Raw genomic sequence first — 17,797 nt, 5'->3', positions numbered from 1 at the left:
CTGTGCCCTGAGCTGTCTCCTGCTGGAATGAGTGGGAACTGTGGTGTTCCCTGTTTTATAGTGCGTGTGCTCTCACTGGTGATTGGCTGTGATGTTGCGTGTGTGTTGATTGGTCCGTTGATCTGTCCATCAGTGTATATGTGTGTTTGCATACTTGACACCCGTGACCTAGCGGCGTCTAGAATTTTTATAGCATTTACCGCATAAAGGTTGGGCTCCCTGTGATCGAGATTATTTACTGTTGGCTTCATGCCAGTAACTGAGAAGCTCCAAGAATTGAGAGGCCATCCATGAGCACAGGGGGAACTGAAGAAACAGAAGAAGGGAATCTGAGGATGGGGAACAGGGAAATCTAAGGGTGCATGTACCGAGAAAGCCAAGGGTGGGTGAGCGATTTACAGAGGGGAGATTAGAGGTAGGAGTCATTAAAAATAACTCACTGGAATTGCACTGGTAACAATAGCAATTCTGTTAACATATTCTATCAAAAATTACTTTATTTAATTATTGGGCTAATACCACTGGTTGAGTTTTAAAAGACTGAACAGCAGCATTTTTAAAAATGAATTCAGCAGTAGGTTAAGGTGGCTGAAAATTTGCACAAATGTACCTGACAAATTGCGAAACCATTAAGACGGAACCAGGCTGCCTTGAAGAATCTGTCATAAGCTATGACCTTAGAGGACTGTGAATGGCTCATCTTCTAACCCAAGCACAAAACAACCTGTGCAGTCAGCTGAATAAGACATTAGGCACAATACTTTGGATAATGGACCCTCTCTAAGAAGGAAACTCCACCAACTATAATCTAATCATCTTTAAAACATGGCCTGGAATCAACTTGCTATGACCATGTTTAGGTAACTGGTAACTTGGTGAGTGGGGATCATGTGATGAACCAGCTGACTCTCTTGATATTTAAGAAACTGAGTTTCTCCAGGTCAGTGGGACACAGATGCTGACTGGACCCTCCCTCTCTCCCTCTCTTCAACTATCCCTCTCTTCATCCCTCCCTCCCTCTCTCCATCCTTTACTCTTGCCCTCTCTCTCTCTCTCTCTCTCTCTCTCTTTCTCTCTCTATCTCTCCATACATCCTGCTAAATTGAACCCTGCCTGTTGTTTGGCCAGCTATACGCCATGGGCAGTGTCTAAAGCCCAACCCTGCAGCTGCTGACTGGAGAAAAATAAATAGAAATCGGCCATCAACCTCTTTAAATTGTCCTGTCACAGAATTTGGAAAGACCATTGAGCCCAGTCTGAAACCATCCGAACATCAGTCGATTGAATCTATATACAACTGACATTTTTGGACTTATAAATTACTTAACCTATCCTCTCACTTTTAACTTACTTTTGTGTGTATGTGTGAACCTTTGAATACATCTTTGCGTAGGAGTTGGTGTATTTTTGTTTAATTTATTTGGATCAGACGTTAAGTACAAAATAAACCTGTTTGTATGTGACTTTTGCAGCCACAGCGCTGAAACAGTCACTGAATTGGCAAGAGTATTCCTTTATAAACACCCGCTGTGGACAATCAAGGAACAGAAACACAGGAGGGCCATTGCATTACTTCTCACCTGACCGTAACAATACAGATTTCTTTCAGAGGCAACAGTAATGCATTACCTTATTGATATTGTATACAGGACTGGTAGTAACAGGTGTTAACCAACTAATAATAATAACTGACTGATATTCACACTGAAACTATAGCTGGCAATCTCCTGCACAGCACCAAGTATAGAAGGCTCTGCAATTGCTGCAACTTTTAATAGGCACGTTCTCTCTCCCTGTCTATGTTTCCAAGTGAAGGTGACAACACTGAAGTGAGAGCCTCAGTAAGAGTCAATCTGTACTTGCATTTCACATGTCAGAACTGGGCAGTACAGGCCAACCTGATCAAAACTGAGAGATCAAACAATGGGCAGTGGGCCCGAGGCACCTTGTTCGAGCTCAGATCAGCACCAACACTTTGAAGCCACTCCATTGACTCCGACTCAATAAATAAGCAGCTTGTAGATTTATAGCATGGGGGGAGGCTATTTTGCTGATGCTCCCTCCTGTAATAGCAGGTTGCATTCAAATAGCGTCTTTAACTTAGTAAAACATCCCAAAGTACTCAACAGGAACGTTATCAAACAAAATTTGTCATCAAGGCAAAAAAATATTTTTTTATATACATTTGTGAGATGTGGACATCACTGGCTAAGCCAACATTTATTGTCCATTCCTAATTTCCCTTGAGAAAGTAGTGGTGAACTGCCTTCTTAAACCGCTGCTGTCCATATTGTGTAGGTACACCCACGGTGCTGTTAGGGAGGGAGTTCCAGGATTTTGACCCAGCGACAGTGGAGGAACAGCGATATATTTCCAAGTCAGGATGGTGAGTGACTTGGGGGGAACTTGCAGGTGGTGGTGCTCTTCTAGATGGTAATGGCTGTGAGTTGTTAGAATATTCCATCACACTCCTGACTTGTGCCTTGTAGATGGTAGACAGACTTCCGTGAGTCGGGAGTTGAGATACTTGCCACAGAATTCATGGCCTCTGTAGCCACAATATTTATGTGGCTAGCCTAGTTAAGTTTCCGGTCATTGGTATGCTCCAGGATGTTTGGGGATTCAGTGATAATAATACTGCTGAAAGGTGAGGAGAGATTGGAGGTTCTCTTTTGGAGATGGTCATTGCCTGGCATTTGTGTGGCATGAACATTAGTCGCACCTATCATCCCAAATCTGAATGTTGTTCTGATCTTTTTCTGTGCCCAAAGCCTGTTTCAGTATCTGAAGGGTCATGAATGGTGCTGAACATGATGTAAACATCAGCAACCCTGCACAGTTCTGATGGATGGAAGGTAATGGATGAAGCAGCTGAAGGCGGACCTTGATGTCAAGGGCAGCACTCTCACCTAATCTCTAAAATGAAGATCTTTGGTCCATATTTGGATTAAGTGAGTGCTGGAGTGCTGGTGAAACCCAAACTGAGCACTAATGAAGAAGAAAGAGGTATTAGAAGAACTATCTTTACTTGAAATTGATACGGCACCAGGGCCAGATGAGAAGCATACAAAAATACTGAAGGAGGTGAGAGTGGAAATTTCACAGGCACTGGCGATAATCTTCCAGTGTCCCTTGGCCTAAGGAGTGGTGCCAGGGGATTGGAGAATGGCAAATGTTACATCCTTGTTCAAAAAGAGGTGTAAGGATAATGCCAGCAACCACAGACCAGTCAGTTTGACTTCAGTGGTTGGGGAAATTCTGGAAACTATAGTTTGGGGCAAAATCCATAGGCACTTAGACAAGTGCAGGATAATTAAGGAATGCCTGCATTGATTCATTAAGAGAAAATCATGTATAACTAACTTGCCAGCGTTTTTTGGGGTGATAACAGAGAAGGTTGATAAGGGAAATGCTGTTGATGTAGTGTATATGGATTTCCAAAAGGCATTTGATACAGTGCCACATGAAAGACTTGTGAGCAAAATACGATCTCTATTCTAAGATTGGAAGTGTTGTCAATCATGATGAGGAAGTCTTGAACATCAAAAGGACTCAGACATATTGGTGGATTGGACAGAGGAGTGACAGATGAAGTTCATGAAGAGAAGTGTGAGGTGATTCATTTTGACAGGATGAATATGGAGGGACAGTATAAAATAAAGGGAGAAACTCTAACAGAGGTGCAGGAACAGAGGCGTTTAAATTTCGCGAGAAGCCTCCCGTTAAATCGTATCCTAGAAGTGATGTGAGGAAATATCTTTCATGCAGAGGGTTGTTGGAGTCTGAAATTAACTTCCTGAGAGGGGGGTGGAGACAGGTTTGATCGCATTATTCAAAAGAGAATTTGTTTGCTATCCGAAAAGAAAGAATGTACAAGGTTACTGAGATAACAAAGAAACATCGAAAATTGGAACAAGAGGAGGCCTTTCGTGCCCTCGAGCCTTCTCTGCCTTACATCATGATCATCGTGACGGTCTCCCTCCCACCCCCCCCCCCCCCCCCCCCCCACCCCCACCGTCCCCACCTCCGCTACCCCAGAGATTCGATAGCATTGTGTGATGGAACGGCCAGTTCACATACAGGGATCATCCAGATGGACGGTGGAAAGTGCTACTGTGGGCAGGAGTCAGATGCTTTCAAATGATGCAAAGTATCAGAGCTCATCCCAGATATCCCAGCTCATCCTCCATCCCATGGGCCAGACCCGCAGTAACTGCCGTCCCCAGGACCCGCACCCTGTAGTGAGGCAGGTAGGAATCAATGAGGGGGTTGCAAGCGTGGGGGTGGCTGGGAGGGGGCCGGGGGGGTGAGGAGGTGTGATGCAGTGTCATGCCCCTGGCCAGTCCCCCCCTAGTCGGTGAACCTGAAACCGATTAGAAGGACAAGAGGAGCAGATTCCTGGGAACCCCACCACCTGGAGGTTCTCCTCCAAGTCACTCACCACCCTGAATTGGAAATATATCACTGCTCCTTCACTGTCGTTGGGAAACATCCTGGAACTCCCTCTCTAACAGCACTGTGGGTGTATCCACACCTCAAGGACTGCAGCGATTCAAGAAGGCAGCTCACCACCATCTTCTGAAGGGCAACTAGGGATGGGCAATAAATGCTGGTCTAACCAGCGATACCCACATCCCGTAAATTAATTTTTAAAAACTTGTGTGGAGTGAATGTAACTTGCCACTTGTCAGCCCAAGCCTGGATATTGTCCAGGTCTTGCTGCATTTGGACATGGACAACTTCATTATCTGAGGAGTCGCGAATGGTGCTGAACATTGTGCAGTCATCTGTGATCATCCCCATTTCTGACTTTATGGTGGAAGGGAGGTCATTGATGAAGCAGCTGAAGATGGTTGGGCCTGGGACACTACCCTGAGGAACTCCTGCAGTGATGTCCCGAAGCTGAGATGATTGACCTCCAACCACCACAACATCTTCCTTTGTGCCTGGTATGACTCGAACCAGCAAAGAGTTTTTCCCCTGATTCCCATTGACTCCAGTTTAGCTAAGGCTGCTTGATGCCATACTCTGTCAAATGCAGCCTTGATATCAAGGCATTTATCGCTTTTGTCCATATTTGAACCAAGATGTAATGAGGTCAGCAACTGTGACCCTGGCGGAACCCAATCTGAGCGTCCGTGATCAGGTTATTGCTGAGTAAGTGCCGCTTGATAGCACTGATTCTTTCCATCACTTTGCTGATGATGGAGAGTAGACTGATAGGGTGGTAATTGGCTGGGTTGGATTTGTCCTGTTTCGTGTGTACAGGACACACCTGGGCAATTTTCCACATTGCCGGGTGGATGCCAGTGTTATAACTGTTCTGGAACAGCTTGGCGAGGGATGCTTCAAGTTCTGGAGCACAAGTCTTCAGTATTATTGTCAGAATATTGTCAGGGCCCATAGCCTTTGAGATATCCCATGCCTTCAATCTTTTCTTGCCATCACGTGGAGTGAATCGTGCTGGCTGAAGACTTACGTCTGTGATGCTGGGGACCTCCGGAGGAGACCGAGATGGGTCATCCACTTGGCACTTCTGGCTGAAGAATGTTGAGAATGTTTCAGCCTTGTCTTTTGCACAGATATGCTGGGCTCCTCCATCATTGAGGATGGGGATATTTGTGGAGCCTCCTCCCCCAGTGAGTTGTTTAATTGTCCACCAATTCACGGCTGAATTTGGCAGGACTCTAGAGTTTAGAACTAATGTGTTTATTGTGGAATCACTTAGCTCTGTCTATTACTTGCTGCTAATGCTGTTTGGCACACAAGTAGCCCTGTGTTATAGCTTCACGAGGTTGACACCTCATTTTTTGGTATGCATGGTGTTGTTCCTGGCATGCTATCCTTCACTTATCATTGAACTAGGGTTGATCCCCTGGCTTGGTGATAATGGTAGAGTGGGGGATATGCCGGGCCATGTGGTTACAGATTGTGGTTGAATACAATTGATGCTGTTGATGGCCCACAGAGCCTCATGGATGCCCAGTCTTACATTGCTAGATTTGTTAGAAATCTATCCCATTTAGCACAGTGGTAGTGCCACACAACACAATGGAAGGTATCCTCAATGTGAAGACAGGACTTTTTCTCCACAAGGGCTGTGCAGTGGTCACTTCTACCGATATTGTCATGGACAGATGCATCTGCAGCAGGCAGGTTGGTGAGGATGAGGTCACGTATGTTTATCCCTCTTGTTGGATCCCTTACCACCTGTTGCAGTCCCAGTTTAGCAGCCATGTCCTTTAGCCAGCTGGACCTGTGGTTCTACTACCGAGCCACTCTTGGTGATGGATATTCAAGTCCCCCACCCAGAGTATATTTAGCACCCTTACCCCCTTAGTGCTTTCTCCAAGTGGTGTTCAACATGGAGGAGTACTGATTCATAAGCTGATTGTGGACGGTACGTGCTAATCAGCAGAAGGTTTCCTTACCCATGTTTAACCTGAAGTTATGAGACTTCATGGGGTCCAGAGTCGATGTTGAGGACTCCCAGTGCAGCTCTCTCCCGACTGTGCCACTGTGCCGCCACCTGTGCTGGGTCAGTCCTGCTGGTGAAACAGGCACACAGTGGTGTCTGGAACATTGTCGGTAAGGCATTCTGTGAGTACGACTATGCCAGGCTGTTGCTTGAGTAGTCTGTGAGGCAGCTCTCTTAACTTTGGCACAAGCCCCCAGATGTTAGTAAGGAGGACTTTGCAGGGTCGACAGGGCTGGGTTTGCCGTTGTCATTTTCGGTGCCTGGGTCGAGACCAGGTGGTCCATCCGGTTTCATTCCTTTTTCATATTTTAGTTGTGGTTTAGAACAACTGAGTGGCTTGCTAGGCCATTTCAGAGGGCATTTAAGAGTCAACCACATTGGACAGGATAGAGAGGTAAAATTATTGGAATGTGAGTGTGCCAATTGGCACAGAGAGCCCAGGAAGGAGACACGGCCCCTTTCACTGACCAGCAGCTGGTAGGGTTATACCTGCCAGGCTGCACGTTGGTGCAGGCTTTCCCATTGACTGTTTTATCAGATCAGCGGCTGGATGAGGCCCTTAATTGGGCATCTGATGCATCCCCCAGCCACCCATGGTGGGACAGATGTGGTTGGACCCTTGGCACAACACCCAAATTTACAGGTCCATACCCGTGGGTGATCCCTAAAACTCAGCCCAATGTTTCAGTCTCTCAATGGGCACTTTCAATGAAGGATCCCATGTTATACTAATCCCATGTTCAAAAATCTTCCTTCTTGCTGTTTCCAATGAGAACCCTTGGTTTTACTCCCTATTTCTTCACTCACTAATGAATAGAAATAATTCTTCACTACTTCCCCAGAGTAAATTCTTCACATTTCACTTCGCTCTTTCACTGGCTATTGCTCTTTCATTATTTCTCTCACTGACCATCTCGCTACTGCTCCTGGAGGTGCTGAAAATGCTGGTCTCCACTCCTATCCCCAGCCACTTCCACTCTCCTCTTGAGCCCCATTCCTCCCAGCTAGCGCTCCCTTCCTCCCTCTGAATCACCTCTTTCCCTGCAATCTCATTCCACAGAATTCATTTCTTCCCCAACTCCCCACCACTGTTTCCAGTCTCATTTTCTCCCCAACCCCCAATTTCCCAGTCTCTAACTCATTTCCTCACCCATGAGCGACATTCCCCATCTCACTCTTCTCCTGCCAAACCCCATTCGCCAATCTCCCTGAGATGATTCCCTCTCTCTTCAAGTCCCCATTGCCCAGACTCTAGCTCCCCACCACTAGAGGCCTACGTCAAAAGCCTCACTTGAGGTAATCCTCAGAAGTACAAGAGAAATTGTTAATGATTGCATTCTTCTAAACTAGAACATGTAAGTATTGGAAACTGAATTGTCCATAACAAGAATTAGAAGGAACATTTAATGGATGCAACACTTCCCTGCTGCTAGGGCTTCAACTACCCCAATTGTGTTGGATATTAACTTCATTGATGAGACCCAATTCCCTGGTCTCCCACCCAGCCCCAGCAGTCTCATTCCACCTATTCCACTTATTCCTGGTACATTATCCAGTTGTAGCTCTCTGCAGGTCGTAATGGAAGGCCATCAAGACAGCTGCTTCCCTGAAGGCCAAGATCTATGTTGAAATGGGCATGAATATGAGGCAATTGACCTGTTAGAATGGCCATTAATGTAAGGTAAGGGATATGCTGCAGTGGTTGTTAATTTGAAGTAATGTCCCATTGAGATGCATGACAACCAAAGGCCGATGCACTGAGTTTTAACCTGTGACATTAAATGTTGGGATTGTCCCCAGGAATGGCCTTTCTTATTCAACCTTCAAGAAAGTGGAACAGAGGTAGAATATCAGCCTTAATGTTATGGAGTGACACAGCGGGCTAGATGGGATTTAAGGCCAACTCCTGCTTCTATTTCTTGTGCTCTTATGGATTTCTGACCTCCTGCCTATCACATTAAGCACTGAGATCCCAAATGATGATGATCTTGTATATTTTCTTTGGTGCATAGCATTACATAAATAAAGATCTTAAAAATTAAGTAAATGAAATAGTTCCAAGGAATGTGCGGGAAGTAAGATGGGAACCACACTGTCAGTTTGAATTGCTTGAGATTATAATTCCAGTTGTATGTGGATCCTACCAGTTAATATGTGATTCCACTTGAATCTGGTTATAACAACAGCCTGTACTTATATGAGGTCTTTATCATAGCAAAGCTTCCCAAGGCACATCTGACAATCTAGTTTCAGTCTGAAACCCTGAAATCTTGATCAGACCTGATAAAAACTGATGTGCCACTAAATCATCGGCGCATTTTAATAGTGGCCAAACTATGAAAGAACGAGGTCAACCTCTCACACGCAAGTGTCAGTCGAAAGATTCCGAATCCGAACAGCACCCCCTCCCCATTCCAGTTGCCCGCCGCAGCTACGAGGGTGAAAGCAAAATGGATTCAAACACTATTTACAAATCTAAATTAGAATACCAGAGAAAAAAAGGAATGGAATGATCCACTCCCATCTGGCGGTCTACAGCTTGTGTGTGTCACAGTGTTGGCTACTGTACATGTACAGCACATACCAGCTAAAGAAAACATTTCATTTCTTTCTGATGGCATACAGTTTCCAGGTGCCTTGATGACAGCTTTTATAAATGCACAGTGTATTTTTAAAAATCTATTTACGGAATGTAGGCATCACTGGCTGGGCCAGCATTTATTGTCCATCCCTTACTGCCCTCCATCTCAGAGGGCATTTAAGAGTCAACCAAATTGCTGTGGATCTGGAGTCAGATATAGGCCAGACCAGGTAAAGGTGGCAGATTTGAACATCAGTGAACCAGATGGGATTTTACAACAATACACAATGGTGTCATGGAATTCAGATTTTACCATTTACAGCGGTGGGTTTTGAAACTGGGGGCCCAGATCTTGCCCTGGGTCTCTGAATTACTAGTCCAGTGACAATACCACTACACTGCCGTCTCCCCTTACGCAGGAAGTGAAAAGCAATAATTAATTTCTATCTGATACCACGTGGGTTGTGTGTCTCAGTGACTGCTCCAGTATATACAGGACATATCAGAGAAAAAATAACTCGTTCATTCCTGCCTTAATACTATTTTTTCCTTCATTCTTTCATGTGGGTGTTACTGGCAAGGCCAACATTTGTTACCCAGCCTTAATTGCCCTTGAACTGAGTAGCTTGCTAGGCCATCTAAAAGTCACCCACATTGCTGGGGGTCTTGGAATCTCTTGTAGGATGGCAGATTTCCTTCCTGAAAGGGGCGTGAGTATACATGCTTTTACAGCAATCCTGAGACTATCATTATATTTTATATTTATTAATTTAATTCAAATCCCACCAGCTGCCCCAGTGGTATTTGAACCCATGTCTTCACAGCATTAGCCAAAGCCTGTGCATTACAATTCCGGTGATATTAACACTACACCACCATCCACCCGCACAGCTTATATCTGTCTGTCAGCTCCTATACATGTTCCGTATATAACAGGTTTCAAACAGTTGGCTCCTAGGCAGTGCACCTCATGGATGTGCTAATAAGGAACGACTTGCATTTAATACTTGGAAGTGTTTTGTGACGTTAGCTGAATGTAGAGATATAAGTTGTTGCTATATAATGTTTTACAGTTGCAAACCAGGTACGATAAAATAAAACTAAACCTTATCAGAGAAAGTTAAAGTCTAAAATGATCTGCTTAAGTGACATAGACTGGTGTGGTCCTGTTCTTCCTGTCTGCTCATTTCTTGAAATTGACTTAGCCTATTTTTTAGCGATTGTGTGATCCAGTCTACAGTAGGTATATCATGGAGTTGTGATACAATCTACAGTAGGAATATCATGGAGTTGTGATCCAGTCTATAGTAGCAGTATCACAGAGTTGTGATCCAGTCTATAGTAGGCATATCAAGGAGTTGTTATCCAGTCTATTGTAGCAGTATCACAGAGTTGTGATCCAGTCTATAGTAGGTATATCAAGGAGTTGTGATCCAATCTATAGTAGCTGTATCATGGAGTTGTGATCCAGTCTATAGTAGCTGTATCATGGAGTTGTGATCCAGTCTATAGTAGCTGTATAATAGAGATGTTATCCCATACAGTAGGTATATCAGAGTTGTGATCCAGTTTATAGTAGGTGTATCATAGAGTTGTGATCCCATACAGTCGGTGTATCATAGAATTGTGATCCAGACTATAGTAGGTGTGGAGAAGGGCCTTTTGTCTGATTTGCATGTGGTCCACCCACAATGGCTTACGATGAGCATCCTTCATCGGTCACTAGTTTGGCAGTTTTGGACCAGGCGAGCTGCATGGCCCCAATTCTGTCAGCATCCTGGATATGGTAAACCTGAAACTGGAGACAGTGGAAGAAAATGAACATTCGGGGTATGTTAAACTTTACCCTGTGAAAATTGCCACAAATGTAAGTGACATTTACAGTTGTAATTCAGGTGACATTAATATATAAACTTACTGCATAAATGTCCTGTTGCTACAATTTAGATTTTCACAGCACATGGAAAAATAAAAACTGAGACAAAGATGATTTTACGAGCATGACTAAAAGTTAATCAAATCATTGAGGTTTAAGTTGGGCCTAAAGAAAGGTGGCTGAAGGCAACAATGATTATTGGTGAGCTGAAGGGGGAGGGGACAATGGACAAAATGCTGAATCAGAGCAAAGACATTGGTCATGGCTGCTGGAGGACTTTACAAAGAAAGTGTAAGAGCATGGATAAATGCAATACATAGATACATACATAGAAGATAGGAGCAGGCGAAGGCCTTTTGGCCCTTCAATCCTGCTTCGCCATTCATCACGATCATGGCTGATCATCCAACTCAATAGCCTAATCCTGCTTTCTCCCCATAGCCTTTGATCCCATTCTCCCCAAGTGCTATATCCAGCCGCCTCTTGAATATATTCAAAGTTTTAGCATTCACTACTTCCTGTGGCAATGAATTCCACTGGCTCACCACTCTTTGTGTGAAGAAATGTCTCCTTATCTCTGTCCGAAATGGTTTACCCTGAATCCTCAGACTGTGACCACTGGTTCTGGACACACCCATCATTGGTAACATCTTCCCTGCATCTACCCTGTCTAGTCCTGTTACAATTTTATAAGTCTCTATGAAATCCCCCCTCATTCTTCTGAGCTCCAGTGGGAACAATCACAACCTAATCAATCTCTCCTCATATGACAGTCCCGCCATCCCTGGAATCAGTCTGGTAAACATTTGCTGCACTACTTCGAGAACAAGAACATCCTTCCTCAGAGAAGGAGACCAAAACTGCACACAATACTCCAGGTGTGGCCTCACCAAGGCCCTGTACAATTGCAGCAACACCTGCTTCTATACTCAAAACCTCTCGCAAAGAAGGCCAACACACCATTAGCCTTCTTTACCGCCTGCTGCACCTGCATGCTTACCTTCAGCGAATGGCGCACAAGGACACCCAGGTCCCGCTGCACACTCCCCTCTCCCAAATTACAACCATTCAGGTAGTAATCTGCCTTCCTGTTTTTGCTTCCAAAGTGAATAACCGCACACTTATCCAAACTATACTGCATCTGCCATTGATTTGCCCACTCGCCCAACCTGTCCAGATCATGCTGTAGGATCCATGCAAGCATGAGAACTTTAATCCTGAGACGCTTACGTACTGATAACAAATGTATGTCAGAAGGATATGTGATGGGTGAGCAGAACGCATTGCAACATAGGGTGCAGGTAGCAGAGATATTGATGAGCTAAAGTTTATGCAGATTGTGGATGGGAGACCAGTCAGGAGATAATTGTAATTATCAGCAGAAAATGTGAGGAAGCAGGTTGTTGCTGCAAAGGTGAAGCACAGTGGGCGGTCTTTGTGATTGGGGACTATATGATCAAAAGTTAGAAGGTTGTCAGTTCTGTCGTCTTTTAAAATCTTTCCTACTTCAAGACTGTGAAGAAAACAACTTTACACCTTGGTTTCGATAAAACTAACTTCGTCTTTATTGACCAAAGTCTGCATGCAGTATGGCTACAGGTTAGAGAGAGAGAGAGCTGTTAAGGCAAACCTGCTCATTCTTTCTCAAGCTCGCAAAGACATGGAGAAAACGTTCAATATTTATACAAAAGTTGTATCATTTTACAAAAACAGACCTTGTTCAAAAATGTCAATACAGGCATTACTTCTGACCAAACATGCTGTCATGGGAAGACCCTGACTCGGCTTATTTGCAGTATTTTGTCTTTAGAGGGTTTAAGACGTGGTCCTATTTTGCTTTCACCTCTGCCCTCATGATGCCTTGACGCAGATGGACCTAGGTCATGAGGAGGTTGTGTTATTAGGACATTCCTAGATCGTGGCTTTGTTATCAGGTTTTACTAAGGTCAGGCACTATTTTCCCTCTTCTGGCCTTGTATGATACGATTATGTGGATTCTTAGCTTTGTCTAGTTTGTCTTGGCACTAGCTGACACAGCTTTCTTATACATGGTTACATAAGTTGGCTATTTTTCCCATCATGCTATTGCTGAGTTTGTACACTTTCACAGTTCAAGTCCGACTCTAGAAACTTGAGCACAAAATCTAGGGCTGACACTTCAGCGCTGCACTGTCAGGGCCGATGTCTTTCAGATGAACCAAAGCCCCTCTCAGCTGGAAGTAAAAGACCCTGAGGAATGATTCTGAAAAAGATCATGGCACTCCCCGTTCAATATTTATCCCTCAACCAACATCATAAAAGGGGAGGCAGTGGCGTAGAGGTATTGTCGCTGGAATGGTAATCCAGAGGTAACCCAGAGATCTGGGTTTCAATCCCACTATGGCAGATGGTGAAGTTTGAACTCAGTAAAAATTCAATTTGAATTCAATAAAATAAATCTGCATTTAAGAGGCTAACGATGGCCATAAAACCATTGTCTATTGTCGTAAAAACCCACCTGATTCACTAATGCCCTTTAGGGAAGGAAATCTGCATCATGTGACTTCAGATCCACAGCAATGTGGTTGACTCTTAAATGGCCTCTGAAATGGCCTAGCTCTCAGTTCGAGGGCAAATAGATATGGGCAATAAATGTTGGCCCAACCAGTGACACCCACATCCTATGGATGAATAAATAAATAAAAAAACAAACAGATTGCTTAGTCATTTTCAATTCCTGTTGCCAGGTGCAAATTGGCTGCCGTGCTTCAAGGTTATAACAGTGACACGACACTTCAAAAGTACTTTGTTGGTTATGAAGCACTTTGGGGACCTCCGATGGCAACCCATAGAAGGAGATTGCATGTAAGGTAGCTCTCACTAGAGTCCTTGATTCGTCCCATTTGAGAGCCATTTACAAGAGGATGTCAAAAACACAAGAAAGAATATTGGGAAGAAAGGTGTGAGCGGTAGTCCTCCTGAGGAACTGAGCAAGGTGCGGAGTCCGGTGGGATCGAAGATGGCGAAGGCAAGTTTGTTGGGTGGAGCCGCACCTATTACAGCGGTGATAGCATGTTTTCACAGCTATTGAATGAAGGCGAGGGTCCTGAAATGGGCCAAGGAGAATTGGGAGGTGTGGTGGGAAGACCGCGGATGTCATGGCAGAATTGACCAGGAAGCGTGCAGCCTTTGACAGGGCGAAGTCAGCGGTTTATAAGAGTGGCGTGCCTTTTGGAGTGGTGTACTCAGTGAGGCTGAGAGTTACTCATAATTCCTAATACCATTCCTTCGAGACGGCGGAGGAATTGGAGGCTTTTATTAAACTTGGACTGAACTGAGGGGGTGTGAATGGGACTTTGCTGGTGTTTGGGATGGGTTTTTATGGGAACATTGTAAAGTTGTATTTTTTCTCATTTCTCTTTCTTCCCCTTCCCTTTTTTGTATAGAGTTGTCAATTGAAATTTATGTGGTTGGTTTTTTTTGGTTGTTCTTTTTGGTTTTAAGGGAACATGTGACTCGGGGGAAGGGGAGGGTTGTTTGGTAGTTTTAAGGTTGAAGGAGGGGATAGGGGAGTTACGGCTCTGGAGTTTGGTGATTTGGGTTTTAGTTTCTTTCTTTTGTTGTTTACTTATGTGAAATGGGTCCTGGCGTGGGGGCCACTCACAGGCTAAAGTTGGCTAGTGAGCGGGAGTGAGGTGGGGAGGAGGGGTTGTGGCTGACTAACAGGTTTTGATTGACCTAGGTGTGAATAGTTGGGGGAAAGGAATGGAGGAGAGATGTGTTGGTTCAAGAGGTGGTTGCTAGGGAATTTCAGGAATAGGGGAGGGGGGGGGATAGATTTCTGATAGCGACTGGGGGTTATTCTTTGAGGGGGGTGAGAGACCCACCGATTCGATTGGTTCCTTGGAATGTGCAGAGTTTGAGGGGCCCAGTGAAGTGTGTGGGAGTTTTCTCTCATTTGAAGAGTTTGAGGGTTGATAAATGAGTGGTTTTAGCGTTCATGAAGAGGATGTTGGCTGACACACCAGATTTGGACACGCATCAGTTGAATTTGGGGGGCGATTTGAATTGTGTTCTAAATCATAAATTGGCCTAAGCCGAAGTCGTTAGCCCCTTCAGCGATAGCAAAGGAACTGACTACGTTTATTAGGGAGATGGTGGAGCGGATCCATGGCGGCTTTTGCACCCTGGTGGGGGAGGGAATTCTCCCTTTTTTCTCCAGTGCATAAAGTGTATTCACCCATCAACTTTTTTGAGGTGGGGAGGTCTCCGCCAGAGGTGAGGAATGTGGAATATTCTGCGCCTGGTAGATGGTCTTGGAGAAGGGGCTAGTTCAGCGGCCGACATGGAGTTTGGATGTAGGGTTGTTGATGGATTTGTGATTCTGTGAGAAGGTGGCAAGGGTGATTGATAAGTATGTGGGGGGTTTAACAAAAATAGGGAGGTTCTGCCTTCATTTCTGTGGGAGGACCTGAAGGACATGGTAAGAGGGGAGATAATTTTGAATAAGGCGCAGATGGATAGGGAGGCAAGGAATGTCAAAGGTTGGTGGTAGGGATTTTGGAGGTAGATGGTAGGTTTTCGAGTGATCCTACTCCAGAACTTCTGACTAGTAGAAAGAAGTCACAGATGCAGTTTGACCTATTATCTACTGATAAGGCGGTGCGCCAGTTGCGGTGCTCAAAGGGGGTAAGGTACAAATATGGGGAGAAGGGCAGTCATCGTTTGGCTGGTCAGCTGAGGTGGGAGGCTCCCAAGTGATTGTTCAGGGTTGGGATTCAGGTAGTGGACTAGTGTTTGCACCGGATAAAGTTAATGCGGCGTTGGAGGCATCCTATAAAGGTCTTTATAAGTCGGAGCCATCTGGGGAGGACCCACATATGGTGGTGTTTCTGGAGGGGTTGGAATGTCCTAATGTGGAGGAGGAGGATCTGGAAGAGTTGGAGGAACCACTGGGGATGGAAGAGGTCCGGGCAGCTATTGGACGAATGCCGATGGGTAAGGCGTCGGGGCCGGATGGGGTTCCCGGTGGAATTTTATGAAAAGTTTGCAGATCGGCTGGTACCGTTATTGGTGGAGGTGTTGAGAATTCAGTAGCGCGGCGGTCTCTTTAGAAGACAATGATGTAAGCGCCCATCTCACTTCTGTTAAAAAAGGATAAGAACTCAGTGGAGGGTGGGTCGTATCGTCCGATTTCCTTATTAAATGTGGATGCTAAGATTTTGACCAAGGTGAAGTGCTGAGGTTGGAGGAGTGTCTCCCTTAGGTTATTGGGGAGGATCAGACAGGGTTTGTGAAGGGTAGGCTTTGTCGTCTAATGTGTGACGGATTTTAATTGTGATGTTGTCCTCGTCAGAAGGGAGGGAGGTTATTGTGGTGTTAATGCCGAGAAAGCTTTTGATAGGATAGAATGGCGATATTTGTTTGCAATGCCAGAGCGGTTTGGGCAAGGGCCTAAATTCATTTTGTGGGTTCAGTTGTTATACAAGGCACCTAAGGCTAGTCTCCCAGCAAATAATGTGTGTTTGGGATTTTCAGCTGCACAGGGGAATGAGGCAGGGGTGCCCTATGTCCTCCCTCTTGTTGCGTTGGCCTTTGGCCATTGTCTCTGATAGGTGGAGAGGGATAATGGGAGGGGGAAGAAACACAGTGTGTCCTTAATTGCTGATGATCTTCTTTTGTATTTGACGAAGCCAATCCCCACAATGGGTGATATTATGGCGCTGTTGAAGCGTGTTGGGGCTTTTTATGGGTATAAATTGAATTGGGAGAAAAGTGAGTTTACTGGTCACTCCACCGGGGAGCAGAGTCATACATTTCATAGAATTTACAGTGCAGAAGGAGGCCATTTGGCCCATCGAGTCTACACCCTAGAAAGAGCACCCGACCTAATCCGACACCTCCACCCTATCCCCGTAACCCAGCAACCATATCTAACTTTTGGACACTAAGGGCAATTTAGCGTAACCAATCCACCTAACCTGCACATCTTTGGACTGTGGGAGGAAACCGGAGCACCCGGAGGAAACCCACGCAGACAGGAAGAGAAAGTGCAGACTCCGCACAGACAGTGACCCAAGCCAGGAATCAAACACGGGTCCCTGGCGCTGTGCAGCAACATTGCTAACCACTTGTGCTATTGTGCCGCCCGAGTCAATATGGGGGTGTTGCTGTTTTGTTCAAGGGGTTCTCATTTTAGATATTTGGGGGTGCAGGCAGCTTGGGTTGGGCACGGCTTTGTAAATTGAACTTTACAAGCAATATGAATAGGGTCATGGCTGAATTGCAGAGGTGGGATAGTCTCCCTCTCTTTGGCGGGCGGAATTCAGTTGGCGAACAATTTCTGTTTTTATTCCAGTGTTTGATAGTTTTCCTGCCAAAATCCTTCTTTGGGGGAGTTGAGAGATTGATTTCATTTATTTGGGCGGGTAAAGTGGCCATGATTAAGAAGACGGCCCTTTAGAGGGACCAGCAGTCAGGGCGCTTGGCATTGCCGAGCTTGATATACTAATACTGGGCAGCCAATGCAGAGAAGGTGCTGGGACAGTGTGGGGATCCTGAGGCTGCGTGGATGCGTATGGAATCATGTTCGTGTAGGGAGTCGGGGTTGAGGGCATTAGTGACAGCCTTGTTTCCGTTTTCTCCTGGGGAAATGTTCAGCGAATCTGGTTCACTGAACTCAATTACTCACACTGAAGATATGGAGACAATTTCGGCAGCACTTTAAATTGGGCACCGGATCGAAGTTGCCGCCAATTTGTGTAAACCAATGTTTGAGCCGGCAAGGTTAGACACTAGGTTTAATGGGTACGAGCAGAAAGGGGTGGAAGGGATGAGGGATTATTTTTTGGAGGGGCGTTTTGTAAGCGGGGAGGAGTTGTCG

The 17,797-nt window shown here is 45.2% G+C and overlaps 1 protein-coding gene and 1 long non-coding RNA gene across 2 annotated transcripts in view; one reads left to right on the top strand and one right to left on the bottom strand.

Moving 5' to 3' along the window:
- LOC140389989 (uncharacterized) overlaps window positions 1-17,797 on the top strand; it is a 104,829-nt gene that overhangs the window by 25,011 nt on the left and 62,021 nt on the right. The window lies entirely within an intron of this gene.
- LOC140389985 (protein mab-21-like 4) overlaps window positions 8,574-17,797 on the bottom strand; it is a 40,339-nt gene continuing 31,115 nt past the window's right edge. Inside the window, exon 5 of the mRNA XM_072474734.1 lies at window positions 8,574-10,857. Within this exon, the coding sequence (XP_072330835.1) occupies window positions 10,756-10,857 (102 nt within the window). The 3' untranslated portion in view covers window positions 8,574-10,755. The remainder of the gene's footprint in view (window positions 10,858-17,797) is intronic.

The sequence above is a fragment of the Scyliorhinus torazame genome, chromosome 14, assembly GCF_047496885.1.
Source record: "Scyliorhinus torazame isolate Kashiwa2021f chromosome 14, sScyTor2.1, whole genome shotgun sequence".
NCBI lineage: Eukaryota > Metazoa > Chordata > Chondrichthyes > Carcharhiniformes > Scyliorhinidae > Scyliorhinus > Scyliorhinus torazame.
This window is presented reverse-complemented; position numbering and strand designations above follow the sequence as displayed.